This window comes from Copadichromis virginalis, linkage group LG12 (assembly GCF_057382275.1).
Source record: "Copadichromis virginalis isolate Kocher_CV1m ecotype Utaka linkage group LG12, C_Virginalis_male_GT1.1, whole genome shotgun sequence".
Taxonomy (NCBI): Eukaryota; Metazoa; Chordata; class Actinopteri; order Cichliformes; family Cichlidae; genus Copadichromis; species Copadichromis virginalis.
Genome location: NC_140629.1, coordinates 30360817 through 30382425, shown reverse-complemented (window position 1 = coordinate 30382425; position 21609 = coordinate 30360817). Strand labels below are relative to the sequence as shown.

General features: G+C 42.2%; 1 protein-coding gene across 5 annotated transcripts in view; it reads left to right on the top strand.

Moving 5' to 3' along the window:
* Positions 1-13910, top strand: part of LOC146697313 (ADP-ribosylation factor-like protein 15) — a 102622-nt gene extending 88712 nt beyond the window's left edge. For 3 of the 5 annotated variants that reach the window (XM_085476005.1, XM_085476000.1, XM_085476004.1), the window contains one exon: positions 12037-13910. In XM_085476005.1, the coding sequence (XP_085332131.1) occupies positions 12037-12189 (153 nt within the window). In that variant the 3' untranslated portion in view covers positions 12190-13910. The remainder of the gene's footprint in view (positions 1-12036) is intronic. The other 2 variants (XR_014923386.1, XM_085476003.1) reach the window with 2 other exon arrangements.
* The last annotated feature ends 7699 nt before the right edge of the window (positions 13911-21609 follow it).

Below are 21609 nucleotides of genomic sequence, written 5' to 3'. Positions count from 1 at the left end.
GCAGAGTTAAAAACGGCATCAGCAGGGAGACCATCATAGTGTTCACAGATCTGGGGAATCGACGGGCTATTTCATGCGAAAAAGGAATGTATTCAGATGTTAATCGAAATCATATACAGCTGTTTTTGCCTGGGGTGTATTCCCCTTATCAAACTAAGTAAATAGAGAAATTGTAAAATACATCCCGTATAATGACAGCTTCACTATAGAATTTTTTTTTTTTTTTTGCAGTCACTTAGATCAGATTTCCTTTCTGTGTGCTGAGTGAGCAGACAAGACTGATGGCGGTACTGAGCAGGAGGACAGGGGATGAACAGCAGGAAAGCAGACAGGCGGCGGAGGTGGTGGTGGTGGTGTGGGGGGGGGGGTCAGGTGGTGTGACTTTTTACTCTGCCACTCACTGACCTTGACAATGGAGCCCCAGCCACTGACTGATGGCTCTCTCTGATAGTGTCTCTTGCTCGCTCTCTCTGCCCCTCTATCTGTTTCTCTTTCGCTCTCTTTTCCTCTCTTTCCTTTTTTCTTCCACCCCCCCTCTTCTCTCCCTCTCTCACTCTCTCCCTCTGCTTGTGCCTAGTGAGTTTAGCCCGCTGGCTATGGCAGCCAAAATGCACCACCACCTCTCTGCTGCAGCTCACCCCCCTCTTACCTCACGTCTGCTCTTTTCCAGACAAGCGGGTTTAAAAAGTCAACTGCGTATTGAGCCGTCTAGACTGAAGCCGGTCAGCAACCAGTGCTCCCCACCCCCACCTCCCTCTCTCCAACCCCAGACTTGTGTTGCTGGCTACAGGAGAAAAATGGATGAGGAGCAGGTGCCCTTGCTGAGCTCTGTCCCTTAATTCTTGCCAAGTGCAAATGACTCTGTGGTCACATTATATAAACATATTGACCATAATGTAGCAACATCCAGAAAGCCGAGCTTGAGTTAGCCTCCGGACACGTTGACAGCATTGTAACAGCAGTTATCTGTACAGATGATAAAAAATATATATATATTATTTTCAGGCCATTTACATAAACGATATGTTGGTGATCTGTTGCTTATTAGAGTAAGTTCATCCAGTGTCTTTTCTTGAAGGTGTTTTTTTAATAAGAGTACACTTTTCTATGGATTTATAAAATGCACTCTTCCACTCTGCTGGCTGTTATTCGTTTGACTTTCAGTTTTGTGAGTAATATTTAACTTCTTCTTGCAGACGCCAGTAGCATCAAATGTATTCACTTCATATTTGCTCGTCATAATCGAGGTCCATGCTGTTGTACAGAGCACACAAATATCATTTGGTTGGGGAAACATACAGTAGGAATGAGATTACAGTCCTGCATTCCTTTGTGTTCCGGTAGCACTGAAACACTAGAATAGTATGTAACTGTAACTGAATAGCGATGATGAAAGTCTACAACATGCACTTAATGGTGGATTTTTATCTCACACAGATATGCTTGCTAACACTTCACACAATCCGCACACGGTTCGGTGTAGTTTCTGAGTTCAGTTCCCTCCCGTCAGTTGATTAGGTGAACCGCATGGCACTCCGAAGTGTGACATTCCATGTAAAGCAGCGCGTGATATTTTTTTTAAGAGGTGTCTCCAGCCAGTGGCCCCACCATGTGCACTTAGATGACTCTATCTTCTCTGGTAAAACACGGCGTTGACAGCTTGATTTTCCAACAGACTCTTGCAATTAAGCTGTCTTTAAATGTCAGTGTCTGCCTTTACGTCTTCTATTACAATTAATCAGTCTGTGCTCTCATTTTTCCAATTCACTCAGGTAGTATTGTAATTTAATGCAGAGATGTTTCAAGGTGTTAGAACTCTACAAGTCCCGTCAGGTTTTTGGTTCTTTTTACACTTTAAATTGATACTTTTGATTTCCCCTCAACTCACACTGCATTTCAATATGATTTTTTTTTCTATCAATATTTCTTGGTGACCGTAATAAGATGGGCTTGAGAAAACACTTTTGTTTCTTAACAACAGGACAGAGGAATTTATCCTTGGTGATAGCACCGGCGTGACCGTCCCCTTTGCATTTTGCATGTGGTACACTGCTCCTGACTCTTGCTTGGTCATATCCTCTTACAGATGGTGGAACAGACATAGCAGGATGTTGTCACTCCTGGTAGTGATAACCAGAAAGTGCTTACAAAAAAAAAGATTCAGAGCAGACTGGGCTGATAAACTCTCTTTCTTGGTGGTCCCATGTGAAACTGTACTCCTGAGAAGGGAAAAGTTGACTCCAGATGTTTTAGCTGATAGATATACCTGAGTCTTTGATAAATGATGAGCCACTTTTAGGGGTACTGTAACATACATTTCCATGTTGCTATTAACCTCTGTTTCCATGTGCTGTAGTCTGTGAGTGATTACAAAAAAAAGCACTGCAAATCTCAAGAGAGATCTTACAGACATGTAACCGGGGCTTCATCCAGCCCACCTTGGGATGCAAAAGTTGGAAAATCAGTCAAGCAGCACATATTGATTACCCCCTGGAGAATGTGTGCTAGACCTTGGAAGACCAGTATGTGAAGTTACTTAGAGACTACTTGTTTCTTTGATGTTTTATCTCTCTTACATCTTTGTCTCACCCACTAGCGCAGCCTTCCCGCCCACCTTCATTTCTGCTTTCTTTCTTTTTCCCACCCATACCGCCTTTCTCGTCCTGTCATCCCTGGGCAGGTGGTCTGTCCCTCTGGGAGGTTAAGGGGCACTGTGGGTGAGAGGGCAGTTGGCAGGTTGTGTGGGCACTGTGCACGCATTTTCCCATAGCCCACGTCAAATGCCTCTGAACCCTGACCCTAGTGGGTCCTCACTCTCAGAATCCGTTTGGAGCGCAATTCAGACAGCCAGACCCTATTCAGCACCGTACTTTCCTCTGTAGGAGAAAAGAATCACGTCTTTCCCAATTGTGGTCAGTGGCCCTCCCTTTGTTTTCGGTCAAGCAGGGTCGGACGACCGGCCGTCACAAGCCAGGACAAGACTTCCGAAAAGCCTATTCAGTATGCGATTTGACCCCAAAGTTCCCTTGCTGACTCACATGGATCAAACGCTGGGAATCTCGGGGGGTTCCCTTCCATTGAGTTTTTCATCCATTGAAATGTACCCTTTTTCACAAGTTTTCTAAAAGTTTGATGGGTATAGCACTGTTTCACAAATGTGGGGCTCCTGGTAGATTTATATCCAGGCTTCACAGAAGTTTGTTCTTAACTTCTTAAATGCTTTAGTGTTAAAGGCCATTATTGGCTTTATTGATAATTAATTGATGCGATAAGAAGAACAGGATTGGCTTTCATCCTTGCCTGTTGTGGTATGAAAATGATCGTGTGTGGCTATGGCTGCTTTTGTTTGTACTGATCCACAGTTTTGGGTATACACTACTGATTTCTTATTATGGAAGAGATTAAAACCAGACAGAAGCAGTTCTCTAACTAAGGGTATTGAACCATGCATCAAAAACAAACACATTTCTTAAACTACATCAAACCTCATGTTTGATGATGAGCTTCGGAACCATGCATATCCACAGAGACACCACCGATGTGTAAATTTCCCGAAAATTGGTTTCATAGAGTGGCGTGCACTTTAATTAGTGAAATTTGCTTGAAGCAGCTGGAACACATGTTGGGAAATGTGTGTTTTGAACAAACAAGCCTTGGTTTCATCATAGCTTTTGTTTTCTGATTGGTCTTTCGTCCTTTTTGCCTGCCAGTTGGTTGTTTTTAGGGGGGGGGGGAAAGCTTTGTTGTGGTTAGTTTACACATTACAAGCAAACATGTTCATGTATGCTTTTGATTCCTTTTGATTATGTGATTACGATTATAAATATGAGAAGGTATCCAAAGCAACAAAAAAAAGTATGAAAGCCTGCAACCTTGAATGAAAAAAATTTGATAGCCTTTGATTTGCACGTCTGTGTCTGTGAGAGTAAGCGTTGCAAAGAGAAGTTGCTATGTGAGGGTGTGTGTACAGACTCCAACTTGACGCATGGTTTAAATCTTTTGCAGGAGTGGAGCACTTTGATTCTATTGCCGCGTGCTGTGTGCTGAAGCGGGGGCCTGCTGCAGCTTTCAAGCTGGTTAACTGTCAGAACTGCAGTGTGAAAGGGGGGCTTCAGAGTGAAAGGGGTGGACAGTCCCACTAGGGGGGTCCTGGAGAAGGAGGCGGTGGCTTGGGACAGACCTCCTGGGCTTTGAGAACCCTCTGTGTGGGCTGCTACAGCAAGGCAGCCCCCTTCCCAAGAAGAAGAGAGAAAGGGCGGGCTTAAAGGAAGGTGCTGGCACATTGGCCCCTGCAGCAGGGAGCATGGGCAGGACGCCAGCTCACCCGTTTAAGTCCCATAGACCAGATGTTCCTTGTCAGGGAGCCCTTGGCCTTTCATAAATTGAGATACTGTAAATCTTTAATAAGGCAAGCCAAACATGCGCACGCACCCCCCCACCCACTGCACACACTTCCCAAATATTCTACCCTCGCAGACGTTTCTTAGTGTCCTGCAGGTCAAACCCTGGTGAAGGGGCCTTGTTCCATGTACTGAACCTGCCAATTATTCTCCAGCCTGCACAAGAGGGCGGATGTTTTCCTTCCCCTTTGCCCCCAGCCCACACTCTATAGAAAATGCCATTCATGCTTCTGGCCTGTAACATCACCTCATCTCTAAGCTTCACTTAACGATATATGCCAGCGACCACAACCAAAGAGGTCTCTTAGATGTTGTGATCTAAATATATATAGCATCAGAAGCTTATGAAATTAAGTGCGCCCTGTTTTTCAGGTATGATTTTAGCATGTTATCTTTTCCTTTCTCAAATGATCTTCTGGACATCTTTGTACCAATATCAGCATATAAACTAATCAGCCACAGCTTTAAGGCCTCTAATTGCCCATTTCATGACATCAGCTTATTAAATTCAGAGAAGAACTTTTTCATTTTAACTTTGAAGCACTAATGATATCTTCCTTAGTTGTTCCATTCCAAGAGGGGAATAGAAATTAATTTGCAAACGTTTGCCAGTCTGACTCAGAGTGACTGCCATTAATCCAAGTTGGACTGCGATTGTTTGGAAAAAGGTTTTCTTGCAATCAGTTGCTAAAAATAACAAAATCTAGTGCGTTCACCGGGACACCAAAGAGGTTGCCATCCTGGTTTTTTTTCCTCTGGTGTTTTTGAGTCATTACTTATTTTTCTGTTGGTCAGATTGCTTTAGATATTTTTAGCCTGTCCTCTAGACCCTTGTCTCACTATGCCACATACCATGCCATGTTTTTTTTTCTTTTTTTTCCCTTTTGTCCTATGTAGATATGTAAGGATGTGTTCTGCAGAAACACTGCATCTGATGTTGTCACTACCAAATTTGAAACATGCATCATTTACCCATGAGGAAGCCAGACATTTTTGGAAGTCATATGACTTGCTGCAAGAAAAATAAAAGCAAATACCTCTGTGCTTGTAAAAACAAAGCAAAAAAAAAAAAAGATCTACCTGTTCATTGTCCAAATGGGAATTTTCTCATGCACATCTTCTAGATAAATTTTCAAAATGCTTATATGGAAAGAACATTATCACTGTGTAACCTCTTAAAAGCAATAACATTGTTCCAAGGAGCACGGTGAAGGAGTCTGTAAGAATGTCCCCTGTGCATCCTTGATTTACAGAGCCTCTGAGGATAACTCTGATCTGGCAGTGGTCAGTTGGCTTTGAAGAAAAGTGTACTGCAAGTGAATCACTTTGAACCCGCGCTAAGCTGAGCCCAAGGGAAGCCCTGTGGTCTCACCTGAGTGGAACACGACAGTAAATCTCAAGGCTGCTCAGGTTTTACATTGTGACATTGGGACTTTAGACATTTTTTGCCTGCTCCAACAGTTCTACAACTCTGGTCTGGTTCCAGGGTGGCCTCAGCGCTTTTACATGCTTGCTAGACCTGGATTGTTTCCACAGCAAATGAAAGGATTTAACTCAAAGTCCACATCTTTGTTTGTCCCACTCACTCCTGTCATGCTCAGAATTCAGGTTTAAAGTCTTTGCAATATGTCTTTTTGACACCATTGGTGTGTTCTTAAACCCCCTACATCCATTTTTCTTTATTTGCTTCAAAGTACAGCTGTAGGTTTCTTCATGGATCTTTGCATTCCTGAGTGCGCCCTAAATCTACTGCAGCTTGAAACATCAAGGTCTTCAGCTGTGCACTGCTTCTTATTGATGATTGCTGTGGTCTTTAGTATACAAAAGCTGATTGCTTCCATTTCTGTATCCCTCAAAAATATAATTGCTACCAGACAGCTAATGTGTTTTTGTGTATTTGGCATTTCACCTCTGTCTGTTGGTCAGTGTAGAGCGTAGGGTAAGGCAACAAACGTCCACTGGGCCACGTTAGTCAGTTTATGTACACAAAGTTGAACAAAATGCATCTAAAAGCAAAGCTATTATTCTGCTGTACAACAGTGGAGGCATGTAAATCATATCACTGCTCCCTTAAAATGGACCCAAGCTTGGTTGATGACGAGATTCGTAGTCCATAGCGTTTAAGTGGGATTTGACTGGAAACATACAGATGCACAACAAAACCTCAAACCTTTTGTGATGTGGCAGCTTTGACATGTAAAGACTGGTGTCTGCTGTTATTAGATGAGTATATATGATTTGCAGGCAATTTAAAGTTTTGGATCTTTCGGAGAGGTAAAACCCCAAGAATATGACATTTTTCCCTGTGATTTAGCAAAGCATCAACAGTGTTACCCTTTGTAGTGTCTCTTCTGGGCTCAGCAACTCAAACCGTTTTTAAAAGAATCCCAAAAATATAGTTAAATGTTTTAATTAATATCATCAACAACATGCAATGACTACGCGACTAATGGCTGGGAAAGTCTTTGGTTGGGGGAAGCCCTTGTATATATATTGCTGTGCACACACAATAGGAAAGGGTTTGGTATGGAGATCCTGTTGAGCTCTATTATTGTATTCTCGCTGTGCTGTGCCAGCTGCTGGCTGTCTCAACTATATTCAAAGAGGGATTCTGCAGTGCTCACTTCATGCCCTACTTACTGCTAATACATTAACCAAACAAGTGATCAGGTCATGATCCACCTTTACTTGCCCACCTTAGATGCAAAATCTTCAGTCCATTACTGAAAGTGTTATAGCTTTAAATAGGTGCTTACATAGGCTTTGGGGTTTATTTACTGGCCAGTGGGCTGTTTAGATTCACACCTCCCTCAATTTGAGGCACAGTGTTTGTTTATTCACAGGCTTCCCAGGTGTTCCTCTCTTGGGGACCTCCAGGCTTTCTCATGTCTTTAAGGCTCTTTAGGTAAGGCGGAAAAGCAAACAAAGGCATATCTATTATATGGTGAGTGGATCTCACATTACCCTCCCGTTTCAATGCAGTCGCCAGTGTGGGCCATTTTCCAAGTGACTGATATCTTCACAGGGGCCAACATGTCAAGGGATGGTGTAATTGATTGTCTTGGATATTTGAGTCTGCCACTTTCCCTGGTTAAGAGACCCCCTATTGCTTCCCTCTCCAGTTTTGTGCCTGCTCGTGTGGTGAGGTTTTGACATGTGACAGTGACGCTTCATAGATATGTTGTCATGGTAAATATTAGGAGAAGGGCATCGAAGGCCATGTTATTCATTTATTTGCATACACATAATAAAAAGATGTGTTTTGCTCACATCCTGTGAGCAGAAGTGATGCTCTTTTTGTTTAAAAAGGGTTCTGCTGAAGTTTAGCCTAATTAAAAGCTCTAGGCCGAAACTGTTGGTTGACCAATGAGCACTTCTTGTTTCAAAAAACAGTTTTGATGTTGTGTGGAGGAAATCATAACTTGTCTGAGTATTTTTAACGGCTTCTCTTTAGGTTTTGACGTCTTCTCAGATTAACATTCTGTGTTCTTCTGTTTATGGTCTTATTACTTAAACAGTAAGATGTTATTAGTATTATTTGATAAAACTCTATTTAATTGAATTGTTTGTTTGTTTTTCAGGCTTTTATAACCCGAGGAAAGTGTTAACCATACATGAGAAATGGAAAGCTTACAGCACAGACCATTTAACTTTCTTTCGGTTCTAATCTGCTGTAGGAGTGTATCCAACAAATCTAAATCTGTTTCATCTGGCTTTGTTGTAAACCTCTGCAAATATGTTAAAAACGACTTGAGATTTCTTAAATACGCCCACATAGCACCAACCTACTGAACCGTAGTAAGCTTTATCAGAAAGATCCTGAACATGTTAATGTCACCGTGTTAACTTGGACTTCTGCCATCGCACTGTTGAAAAGGTGCTTAACCACAAATTACCCAGCACAAATTCAACAGCAGAAATAACTACAAGGAACACTGCGTACCAATAAAATAATGAAAAGGATCCATGAAACTGACTTTTTGGAGGTAATTACTGCTGTGGAAACACTACAACAAAAGTGAGTCACATTAGGTTACATACCATTTAGTTATGTATCAGCTCTCTGTGTACTCTGTCTGTGATGCTGTGTCGGTTTTGTCTCAACAGTGTGATGGTTTAATACATTTCGGAAGGGTTTTTTTTATGGTAGGAGCTGTGTTTTTTGGGTTTCTTGATAGTTGTGGTGCAAGAATGAACAGGTAATAATCAGCAAATCACAACCGCATCGTCTACTTTCAGTACCTGAATGTCTGGCCAGCCTGACAGAGAAGCTTAGTATCTGTCTGGATTGAGTGGGTGCTGCTTTCTTTCGTCCTCTTCTTCTTTTGTGTGTGTGTGTGTGTGTGTGTGTGTGTGTGTGTGTGTGTGTGTGTGTGTGTGTGTGTGTGTGTGTGTGTGTGTGTGTGTGTGTGTGTGTGTGTGTGTGTGTTATCCAGGGCATGCTGGGAGAAGCTGAAACTGTACTGGTGTACCTAAATATATGATAAATAAGCATACTGAGAAAAAACTTCTGACAGTTTTTGTTGTTTTTTCTCTGCTTTATAATTTAAAATATAGACATCTGAGCCCACTGCCACCTGCTCTACTTTATGCCTTTTTAGAAGGTGAAGACAACTGCAGAGGAGAGGATATAAATTTGTTAGGGTTTTTTTTTTCTTCACATGTAGTATCAGACAGCAATATCGGGTATCTCCATAGCTGCCCTGCCCCTTTAGGTGGCTCCACGGTTTGTTTAGTTGGTCAAGAGGCCAGAGCAGAGCTCATTAAAGCTCTTTTATTCTGCCAGGAGATCCTCTTGCCATGGCATGATGCCAAGAGTGACCATACATGCAGTAATCTGGCACAGGTCAGGGAGCAGCTGGATGCACGTGCCATATATGCCCATTGGGTATCTTAAATAGCCCAAAGTAGGCTTGCCAGGTTTGGAGCTTAAGCTTAGCTGACTATATTATACAGCCACTCCTTGCGGACACTGGGTCACAAATTATACAACCTAAAAAATAGATCTATAATTCATTTACTTAAGTCGAGGCTCATATTCCAAAAAGAAATCATGCTTTAACATTATTGTATATGTCTGTCTTCTGCCCCTTGGGTATGTTAGATTCCTTACACATTCCCATTCTTTAGACTTTTCATAGTCTCAGAAGTTACTAACTATTCAGGGCTGTTACCAAAGAGTTCACCTTTCCTGGGTTTCATGTCTGTCCTCCTGAGAGCGCAGACTGTTGGCTAGCATGACTAGGCTCGAGCAGCAGGAACTCGGCTGACACAGACACAAGCGATTAAAGAATTTTTGACACCCTCATGCATGTATAAGCTGCTTTCTAACATGCACAAGGCAAGACGCTCCGGTCTGTATGACCTAGAAGAAGCTAGACTGGATGACCCAGTGGTCATCCTTGGAGCCATCTGGCAATCCACGTCTTGTGTGGCTTACCCATACCACTGCCTCACGCAATTCCTTAAGCAAGCATAAGTGTGCTTAGGAGGATTTAATCTCAGAGAAACTGGTTTGGGCCACACTGCTGATTGCATTACATTGCTGATTCTTTCAGTAATGTAATACTGAGGCAGTGTTTTTAGCAGCATATAATGGCTGAATTGTGTGATTAAAGTCTCTGGATTTGATATGCAGTGTCGATGAAATGTAGCTCGCAAGAAGGTGTTCATATCAGTTGGCTATTAAGTAAAAAGGGGATTGTTTGAGATCACAGATTAGTGGTTTTATCATGCGCACATAAGTGTAAAGCTGCACTGAAAACTTTAGAAGTCATCTGCCGTCGTTGGTAAGGCCGCTCATCTGTCGCACAGTGCTAAAGAAGGTATTTGCCACACTATGAGATGCCCCTGGGTGTGTTCTATTGGCCCGTGAGGGGAAGTGAGAGAAGCTTGAGCCTGTCTGCACTTGCACAGAGGTCACTTCTGGACTTTTGACTGTCTGCCAGTGCAGGGGCCAAAGTCTTCCAGAAGAGGGCCTTGGCTACAGGCTGACAAGTAAGCCAGCCAGACAGGCAGCCAGCCACATCGTCTACAGTCTAGGTCTGGGGCTAGAGCCTGGGCTAGGGCAGCTCAAGTTACCCAGACAGATTTGTTAACACTGTTTGGGTCCACTCGGCTTTCTAGCCAGGCCTCTGAGCCAAACGCGGCTGAGGTGACTTAATCTGTCATTAAACTCACATTACACCCGGACAGAGACTCGGCTCAGGGGGGCAGAGACGGCACTCACTCTCCCACTCGCTGGCATGGCTGGCTGGGTTTGAGCAGACACAAAGAGTGCGCACCCCCTCCTCCTCCTCTCCGTCCTCTTCATGCCACACACCATGGCACAGCTAGACAGCCCAGCACGGTCTAGACAAAAGCAATTTCACTTGAAGTTGAAAAGTAATTTGACTGTGTGACGATCCTTGTGGACTTTGTGGTGTTTATTTGCTGCACATGTTTTCTTGTATAATTCAGAACACTGAGGTTGTCTGCAGTCATTAATCTCGGTTTGATATTTGCAGAAATGTGTAGAAATGAGCACTAAAGAAATCAATTAAATTGATAATAGCTAATGTAATGTTTTAAATAGCTTCAGAGCATAGCTTTGTGCTGTCCTCTTTCCAGCCAGTCAATACTCAATGTGAATATTGCATTCGAAAAAACGCAGTAGTTTAGCTTGTAGCTTAATATTCTAATAAAGATGAGTGTGAAATAGAGATGCCTATATTCATATATTTCAACCCAGCGTCTGTTACACATTGTGTACATTTCTGCAAGTCTATACACCATTGTCAAACTGAGCATGAAACTGACTAAATTAGTTAATAAGGTGGGAAATTGTGTTTTTATTGCATCTGTTACATTTGAAGCTTTGCATTTTTCTCCCAGAGCTGCTGACAGTACACATTTGGTTTTGTGCATTCTTCACTGGCTATAAGGCAAACAGGAGGAGATGGCTGAACTGGGTTCACATCGGGCAAAAAAATTGTTTCCATATCTCTCAGCTTGAAAATGTCAGAAACCCTAACAACCTGCAGTACCTTCAGTGGAGGTCTAAGACATTGTTTCCCTCTGCTGAGATTTGTTTTTACGTAACAGCTGGTTCTGGTTCTCCCCTGAACCTCACAGCACCCCCACTGTCAAGAGCAGCCAAAAGCCAGCATATGAACTTTATAATAACTGTTACAAAGAGCAGTGCCAACCCTTTTATTCGTCAGATGAAGAGGCTGTTGTGTTTCATTTAGGTGTGTGGGGGGAGGTCGAACAGCAGCAATTACTGGATACCGGTCTAAAAAACGTACTATGTCTTCAGTCTTATGTGTTACTAAAGCACAACGTTATACAGTTACTTTCTGCCACATGTTTGAGGGTGACGTAATGTGTGAACTGACCTAGTGTGGTGAGGATATGAGATGAAAATGTGCCAGCTTACATGCCTTTACAAGCTGTAGTTTGACGATTGTGTTTTTGCTTTATTTGAACTTTTTATACTTTGAATTTGATCAGAGATGTTCTGGGGGGAAATTAAAATGTTGATTCATATTTTTTTTTATTCGTATTGAAAACAGGAGCTGTTGTTAGACGCTAAATATAAGATTTTACTTTTTTCAAATGATTATTTTAGCTGATTGCATCGTGTGTTTGGCCGCAGATCAAGAAGTACTTTGAGCTGGAACCGCTGGCCCGAGGAAAGCGCTGGATCCTGGAGGGCAGCACCACTGACAGCATGGAGGCGGTGAAGGAGAGCTTCGGTCAGTTCATTAGCCTGTTGGAGGACAAAGACACAGAGCCGGCAAGGATATGATGCTAAAGCTGCTAATGCTAGGAGACATTAGCGGTTAAACACCAACACATCCTGCTGGTGCCCATGTACATGTGCACACATGCACTCTCACACACATGCGCGCACACACACACACACACACAAGAAAATACAGCAGTTGTTGGTTTCTCTCTGTGAGATGTGTATTGTATGTTATCCTCCCTTCACTGCGGTCTCATTTTTCAAATTGGAAGAGCGTGCACAAGCGACAGTCAACTACTACAGCCTGATAGAGGAGCGCGACTGTTAAACCCACCCAGCGTAAAGCAGTTTGTCAAAAGAAATCACTGAACTTTGCCGACAACAGAAATCTTGTTTACTGCTGTTTGTGCCATTGTGATTAAATCAATGGCATTTGGAAGGTATGGCATTCCTTTGGTCATTATTGAGCACTAAGACACACACACACACACACACACACACACACACACACACACACACACACACACACACACACACACACACACACACACACACACACACACACACACACAGTGGAGCCCAGGTTGTCTGTAGATATGTTTAACATCTCCACTAATTACTTTACAGGATGTTTGGGTGGGCATGGTTGAAGTTCTTTCCACTGAGAAGTACTGTATGGCTGTCAAGTGTGCTTCTCCTTTTGACTCTGTAACAGCGAATGCCATCATGTGATTGGAGTGCATAGTCCAAAGCCTTGTGTTATGAACGGTAGTTACATATCGGTGTGTCACACCGTGTCTGAATATCTAATCTGAATAGTGTAGTCTGAGTATCTCATGGAGTATCTTATGTACATGCAGACAAGTATATTGCTGTGTACCCTCCTGTGCAGCCATACACAAGTACTACTAATCATGTGACTAGTGTTAGGTGAGTTTATGGAGACATTATTCTTTCAGAGAAAGTGGAAATGAGTTTGAATGCTTTTGTAAATGTGCAACTTAGGATATATTTTCTAGCTCTGTATCTTAACCTCTTAGAGCTGCATTCAGATTTTTTTATATGTCATACACACACGAGTCACACTTAGGAATTTTTTCAAATCAAAGAAGAAAAAAAGAAACAAAAAACAATGATTGACCAGGCTGGATTTCTCCAGAAGTAGAGAAATGTAATGGACTTGGTTGCTTAACACTAAAATTGTCACTTTTGATGATGTTTTTGTTTTTTTACAGTATGTTTTTTTTTCTTTTGAATTTGATATAATCCCTTTCAGCATTGGCTTGTGACTGCAGACTCCCATCTGGGTGAAATACAAACTATCAATCAGCCACAGCAACAGCTGCATCTGACAAGTCGCTGTCCGACACACTAATGCCTTCCAACTGTCTGAAGACCCCTCCCCGTCTGCTGTTTATCACGTACCTCTGCCCCACTTCATCCAAACCAACACTACCCCTCCACTCCTGCTCCGCTCCCTGTCTCCATTACTGCTCGATGGGGCTTCTTTGGCCTAGATGAGCCAGTTCAGTGCGGCTGCCCTCAGGTGGACTCCACACCTCTTAAAATGAGTCATGTTCATTGTGCCACAGGTGTGTGGTTGTCCCGAAGATGTGCTTATGAATAATGTTCACCCCTCCTCCTTCCTGCGTACTCTGTATTGTTTGTTGTTATTTTGATTAGTATTTTTGTCAGGTTTGTAGAGATTTAACCACTTTTTGTACCTGATGTGAGAATGATACATTTGTTTGCTTGAAAGCAAAATAAATCTGTTGACTAGGGATCTGTTGGCCTTTTCATGTCATTTCATTACCCAAACCTTTAAAAATGCAGTATTTACATTGTTGTTGTTATTATCTCATCTTGCATTTGTCTCAAAAAAGGCAATTTACGTTTTAAAAGGAAAATTACCGTCACAGTTCTTGTTGGCATTTTGATCACTTTTGCTTCTTAAACGGTCAAAATGGGTATGAATGGGAAAATATTTGAATAATGGATTATTTGCATTTCATGTTTTAGCACAAAATATTTAAAGAATTGAAAGTTTGCATGTTTTCTTCACAGTACCTCTGGTTTGTGATTTAGCATGACCCGTGGAAACCTGAGCTGAGATAATCAGGAAAATGCAGATGACACAGAGGAGTTTGAGCCAGAGGTTTAAAAAAGAGAGAGAGAGAGTAAGAGAGAGTCAAAGTGGAGCAGCTGAAGAAAGTTCTGAGTGGAAAGTTAACAGAGTGAGACAGGAGTGCCTGATAAATATACTCTTCTCTGTGCTACCTCTGCCTCCCCCTTTCTTCTCCTTTTGCCCTTCTTCCCTCTCTTTCAAATTAACCGTGTGGCTTTAATACAATGTGTGTCATGCAGGTTGCCCTGGCGACTCTTTGATCCTGTTTTCCAGTCTCTGCCTCTGGGGCAGACGTGCTTCTCTTCAGTCTGCTGCACACCAGCTCTGGAAGCTCCTGCAGCCCTGAGACAAACCATGGGCTGCTGCGCTCGTCTCGCTCCCCCTTTTTTCTTCCTGTCGCTCTCACTTTCTATTTTAAGTCCTTTTTTCTCCCTCTTCTTATCTTTTTTCTTTCTTTTTTTTTTCTTTTCTTTGCTCAGATTTTTTCCATCTCTCTGTCTCACTCTTGATCGCTCTGCTTCCCTTTGGTCACACCAAAGTAGCCCTCCCTCAGCGTGGGCATGCCGAGTGCCCAGGGGAAGGGAAGAGGCCAGGACCTCAGAGGAGCAGCCCTCCCGGGAGAAAGAAGAGAGGCGAGGGACCTCTCACGCTTCCACTTCTCCCCACTCTGTCTCCATGTCTGTAAAGGTGATTTAATTCCCCTGAAGAAGACGCAGACGGTCTTCTCCTCGCTAAACCTTCACCTGCTCTGCTCATTTAATGCCTGGTGTCTGGCTCGGGGAGTGTCTCGTCCTTGTTGGCAGCAGACCCTATCGTCGTCTGTCAAGACTTTTCTAGTCGATTTTCGTTCACAGTACATTACCTAGCAACAATAACCGAAACTGGATGTTTACTGTGATGGAGACAGTACATTCAAGTCTCTGCAGGCATAATTTATAATTTACTAAAATGAATCTTGATTAATGGTAGACAGGAAGGGAGGAAGATGCAAAGAGATCTACAAATCTATGGCAAGCCTAATTGTTGGCAGCAATATAAAGTGAAGGTGTGATTTGTAACAAAAGGATAAAACAAGGAAAATTGCCCTCTAGAGAACGACTGCGGCTGACGCTGCACAGAAGCACGCTGAACTTACGCAACACAGTTCAAAGCTGCCAACCACGAGCAATTATCCGCCATGCGAGGCTGCAGCCTTCATGATAGTTTATCATTTGTCTTTTTGGTTTTGATTTTCTGACATCAAGAGTGCTGCATTCACGTCATTATCTGGGCTTTTTTTTTCTTCTCACATTTACAACTTAGTTACAGTTTGTTGTGTGTATACACACACACACACACACACACACACTTCAGTTAACAGGAAATCTTCCATCAGGTGCTGTTCAAACACGGCCGGTGTTCATTTGAACATTTAAGGTGCTCCAGGATATTTCATATTGTTGGAAGCAGAAGCTATGTGGGTTTATAAAACAATGTCATGTTTGCAGCATTTCATCTTTTTTAGCAAAACTGTGATGTGAAGTGACGACAAAGCTGCCTGGGTGTGTTTTCTCTCACACTTTCTCTCCCACTTTAATTGAAAACAGGTCAAAGAGCTTGTTTGAAAAAACAAAAACATTATGGAATATATGCTGTTTGTATTTCATGTTACTTCTGTTGCATAAAAGCAAAGAGTAGAATAAGCACACTGTGCTCAGAAGTCCTGAAATGGGTGTCAGAAACAATAGATATCAACAAAAGTACACGTGCAGTTGACTCACATGTTAAATGACAGCATTCATTTAATATGTCAGCATTCAACAGCTGCAGCATTTTTGCCAACTGGTTAAATTGGTTATAATTTAAGCACTTTAGGTACTGAATATTCTTACAAAATATAATTTTATAAGAATATTAACTGGATTATGTTCATATTTTGGCAACTACTACTTAATGTATAAAGATAGAAATTCATGTCATACAGCAAAAGTATAAACAAATGCTATCACACACCACAAAATGAACCCTGTGAGCTTTGTGAAATGCAAATGTGTGACCCGACCGGGAACCTAACTTTCGTTTACAGGACAAACAAAAGCTGGCATGTTTTTTTAAACTCTGAAAAGAATGCCTCTTTCTCTCCGGCTTCTCCCGTCCAGCGTGTGTGGCAGCGTTTCTCCTGATAAGATCCAGCTAGGAGGTGGAACAGATGTTGCCCTGACATCCATCTGGGCCCTGTACCCCGACTCTGCCTCCCACAGCCGATGCTCTGTGCGGGCCGCTTACCATTCTCGGCCCCTCGTAGTGAGGGGGAAAGAAAAAAGCTCTCCGCCGAGCGTAGAAATCACTTTCGCTCACGTTTAATCTGAGAAAGATACCAGTCTGTAATCAAGCGGGACCTTTGGGTCTATTCGGGGTGTTCCCTCTTTGTTTCAGCACTCTCTTGCCTTCAACACTCTCACACCCCTTTGAACAACAAACACAAATGACGGAAACGCATCGAAATGATGTAAGCTGGTGACGAAATGTACCCGGGACTAAATAATGGTTTCCAGATCTGTGATATGATTGAGGCGAGTCCAGAAATTTGCAGCACCGTGACATTTCCACTGTCACGGCACCAAAAGCGATAGATTTGTTTACCCTGAAGGTGTCAATCTCATATGTTTAAACTTAACCTGATGATTAATGGAAAAGCGGTTGCAGATGAACCACAGTTATGGTGCAAATTTCAAAATCATGTTGTTTAGAGTTTCCACATACGTCAAAATAGGTGGCTCATTTGATGAATAATACATATTAATTAAGCCTTTCTCTTTGAAATTGCTTTTAGGTTAAAAGACAATACCAAAAAAGAAAAAAAATAGTCTCTTGTTAGAGAATATGGGAGTCTTAACCAGAATTGCTTTTAATGAAAAATTCAGCAGTTTCTTAGTAATTCACTCATTTTTAGTCAGCCAGATTTCTGTGTTTCTAGATTTCTCAGAGCTTCCCTCCACTAGACGCTGAAATGTGACTGTAGAGAAATCCCTCCTATCGTGCACGTTGATCCTGAAGGGTTTGTGGTCGAGCCATAAGACTAATGAACAGCTCAAACCTGATAGAAGCTTAACGAGTTACACCCCTGCCAAGCAGTGAGTGAGTGCACTCACGCTTTGCAGCGACATGCCGGGATCGTTATGCCATATGAGTCATCAGAGTGTTTGCTTTTTTACTTTAAACTTTAATTTGACAGTCTTATATTTAAAAAAAAAAACACACACACACACACACACAAGAAAAACATGAACATTAGAGAATATTAAATTAGTCTAAATGTCTACATGTAATTTGATCATGTCAGTTAATCAAGTGGAAATTGAGGCCCTTGGGAACCAAACCAGACAGCTGCCACAGTCATTTCTTTCCAGTTAATCCTATTGGAACAAGGAAGTCTTTATTCACATTAGTTTAGGATGACTGGCAGTCAGACTTCCTCATTATCTCTTTATTTTTTGTTTTTCTGCAATGTGGAAATGCAAAAAAAAAATATTTGTCTGCTGCAGGAGCGTGTTAGTGAAGCTTCCCAAGTCTCAAGACCTATAAATCCTAAAAACTAAAGCTCAGGTCAGTGTGAGTGAATTCAGTTTCACACCAGACGATAAATGTGCAAAACTGTAGTCTTTGTTTAAATTTGTTCCTTTATGGTCCTGTGTTAGAGTACTGACAAAATACTGCTTACCGTCTTACTTTTACACTTTTTCAGGAATATTGAGGTAAATTTGGGTGTGTACCTCAATACAAAATGATCTCCACCAAGTATCCAAAGTTTGTTAGGCAGGAGAAAAACCCCTGTTTTGTATTATGCATGCATTGGGCATTTTGAAACCAAATTTGAGGTTTTGTAAAGGAAACAAAGTAGCACAATATTTACCTCAGGAGTGCTGAAGTTTGTGTAAAATCCTTCAAAGTTAAACTTAAGAAAGTGCTTAAGAAAATATTTGTTAGGACTACCTTCATGATGTTATTTTTTATTTTATTTTTTTTTTACCATTTGTGAGTTTTAGATGAGATTAATTTGTTTCTTGCAGGGATCAAACTTTAATCCTCAAACTTTGGAGGAAACCATGCTGTGCTGCTCTGGCCCCTTTGTAGCCACCTAAGCGTCCCTTGTTTTCTCTGCGTGTTTGAATGCCTCATCTGTTGGGTGACTTCCGTGGGATTGCGGCCGGCTTGTCACTGAGATTGTTTGTCCTGAGGACGAGATCTGTGTGAGTCCTGTTTCTCTTCCTCTCTCCTCGGCCCGAGTGCTGACGGAGACCCGCATCCCAGGTGGCCCACACATCAAAACGAGGGATTGCGGCTCTTGGTTTTCAGACAAACATCACTCACTTTCTTTGTTGTCTGAGGGACAGGGGGCATGGCGGATCTCCCTTCACCCCTCCCTCACTATCGCCTTCCACCAGCCCACTGCCCCATCCCGCAGGAGCTGCTAAAAGCAAATGTCAGTCAAGGAGAAGGTGTTGCATTCCTTCTAAAGGTCAATTAGTGGTGGCCACTGAAGGATCTGTTTAGTTCTTCAGTGGACTGGAAGTTATAAATTCATTTGCCTTTTTTCCCCCCGTTTTCTTTATGTGATGACACCTTTGTCACATTTCAGTCCACTGCCCTTCCCTTCCTACATACCTGCCACACACACAGCCAGTGTAGGCTGCTGTGAGCGTCATTCATAATGCGTTGCACATGCGAGCTATTGCTCTCTCTGTAATGGGGACCCAGTAGCAGCTTGCAGTTCAGCATCTCCTGACTCATCTGTGCAGGTGATTCCCCCCTCCGTCTCTTCCCCTCCAGGCCTGTAAGGAGTGAAGTGTCTAGGGTACTTTTATGAGTATGACCTTAACATGCTCGTCTCAAGTGGTCTAGACTCAGCGCTCCATTTACTAGAGTCCTCGTCCCACTGATGGCTATCAGAGTTTCTGCTTTTTACTAGTGACTCTCCCTTGTCATAACTCTTTGAAGACTGACAGACATGACGCTCCGACTGTCCTTTTTCGTGGACCTTGTAGAGAATTTACTATCCGAGGTGGAGAAGAACAAGGAATAACAAAAAGAAAGGGCTCTGACATGCACTGCCTCTCTCTGCAGGAGACCAGATGAACATGTGCAGAGTACAGCTGTGGTTTGGCTGCACTCTCAGAAGGTAATGTGGCTTTCATGTAGTGCAGATGCCAGCTTTAAATTACTTTCAACACATATCATGAACATCAGGAAGGATGGATCAGGGCGAAGTTGTGTTTTCTGAGACAGGTGAAATTAAATAATAGATTTACCACCCAGTGGAGTTATTTTACCTAACACAACAATGTGACATTTACTCCATTCGCCTTGTTGGATTGTAGTTTTTACGAGCCTTGGCCTAACAAGCCGTTGCAGTGAGTTTGCAGGCAACAGGCGATTAATCAGTCGCTAATATGTAGTAAATATTTAACAGTTGCCTATAAATTTGAGCCTTTTAGACATTATGGTGTGTTTGGTGTGCTGCGTGGCCCAGAGCCAAGCGCTTTAGGTGGATTAGCTCATTGAATCCAAACAGTTTACGGGGAAAGCAGCTCCAGTGACGACACTATGTGGGCAGCTTGCAGCTCTCAAAACACAAACCTTTCACGCGAAAGCGAAAAAGGAGAAAAACTGAGTCTTTCACAGGGACAATCTAGTAAACATAGTTGCTGCGTAGAGAGGGAACACCTGTGTTTTGCCAAACTTTTGGCATGGAGCAGTTTGATCACTGCCGGAGCCATATTTGGTTTCGGGCAAATTTCACGTTGCCGTTAATGCAATGACGAAACGCACCCTGACTCATGCAGGAAACTGCAAAGTCGGTCACTGATAAAATCCGAGGGAACAATAGAAACTGGAGAAAGTGCTGAGATGATTCAGCTTTGCTAGAGTAACAAGCTGTAGATACAAAGTTACATGGTGGGAATAAGATTAGAGCTGAGGCCTGAAATAGCATTTAAGGTGTTGAGGATTAGGGTTAAATGTCAGTAAGGTCAAGTAAGAGACCAGTGTAGCCTGGCTTAGAGATATTAGCTGGAAGGAGCTCGCTGACTGATTGGTCAGCTGTCAGAGTTCTGTGCATGTGTGCAGTTAACACATATCTGTGTACTTACCTAGCTACAGCCTCTTTTTTTTCCACTAAGTTTGTTCCCAAATAAAGACTCATGAAACCTCGAGAAAAGTTCAGTTTCTGCGTTTATTTAACATTTAATGAAAGCACAGGACTAAACAAATCCCAGGCTTAAATTCATATCTTTAGTAATGAACAGTCTTCACTTTGTTGTCAGTTTTTAAATGTTTTTTGGTCAATTTGAGAATTATTAAATGCCTCCAGTCTGTTGCTTTGGTGTCACATTGCAGTATCCCCTCTCTGTTTACTGTTTTTCTGAGAACTGAGCCTAAACATCCTCTAATAGGATAAGCCAATTCGAAGACCTCAGAAGAAGAAAGAAAAACTGCTCTCTTTACCTACCAGATGGCCCTTCAGTGTTTAACATCTGTGTAGTCATAACACATTTATAGTTCTCCTTCTTTTCAAGCTGTAAAATAACTTATTTTTTCCTCTTTTTTTGATCAGAACAATCACTGTTAGATGATCTGATCCTACGCAGATTAAGTTTTAGTTAAATTGTATTTCCTGGGATTGTTTGAATTAAAAATTTTGTTTTCTAATTGCTTTACTGCTAATAAACAAGTGATTTTACTCCCCCGATTAAAAGCACAGATATTTTTGGAAGGTCTGTGAACTCATCTAAACATCTAAAAGGGATACTTTGTAACAAATCAGTCTCAGAGCTTAAAGTGGGGCTATCACAGTGCTTATTTGTGCATTCAGTCACATTAGACTGGGGACCATACCACTGCCCCAAAATTATTGTGACTGTGTCCGATGAACTTGCAATCTTGTTGTCTTTGAAATGGTTGCTTCGAAGATGGGGACCAGGTGTGTGACTGCCTGCAGAAGTGTTCGCCCAGTAAGTTGCCATCTTAAAAGCAACTTTGGGGCTTCAAGATGGGGAAAAAAATGGCAATAAGGTGGAGCAGGTCTGCTATCAGTCAGCATCAGTTTGGGATTTAATGGGGTCAGGCTGGCAATTTCATGCAATCTGTTTGTGATATTACGGCAATCAACAGTGGTAAATCAGCAGCAACTCACAGGTATGTTGCTGTCTACTAAGACAGATTCACATGAGCTGTCCAGCCAGAACCTCACAGATTTAAAATTTGTGACGTATGTGTTACAGGTTGATACATTTTGCAGGCAATTTACCTGCAAAATGATACAAGTGCTGAGCAACATTTTACATAGGATTTAAATCAGAAGGCAACCAGTTCAGTCA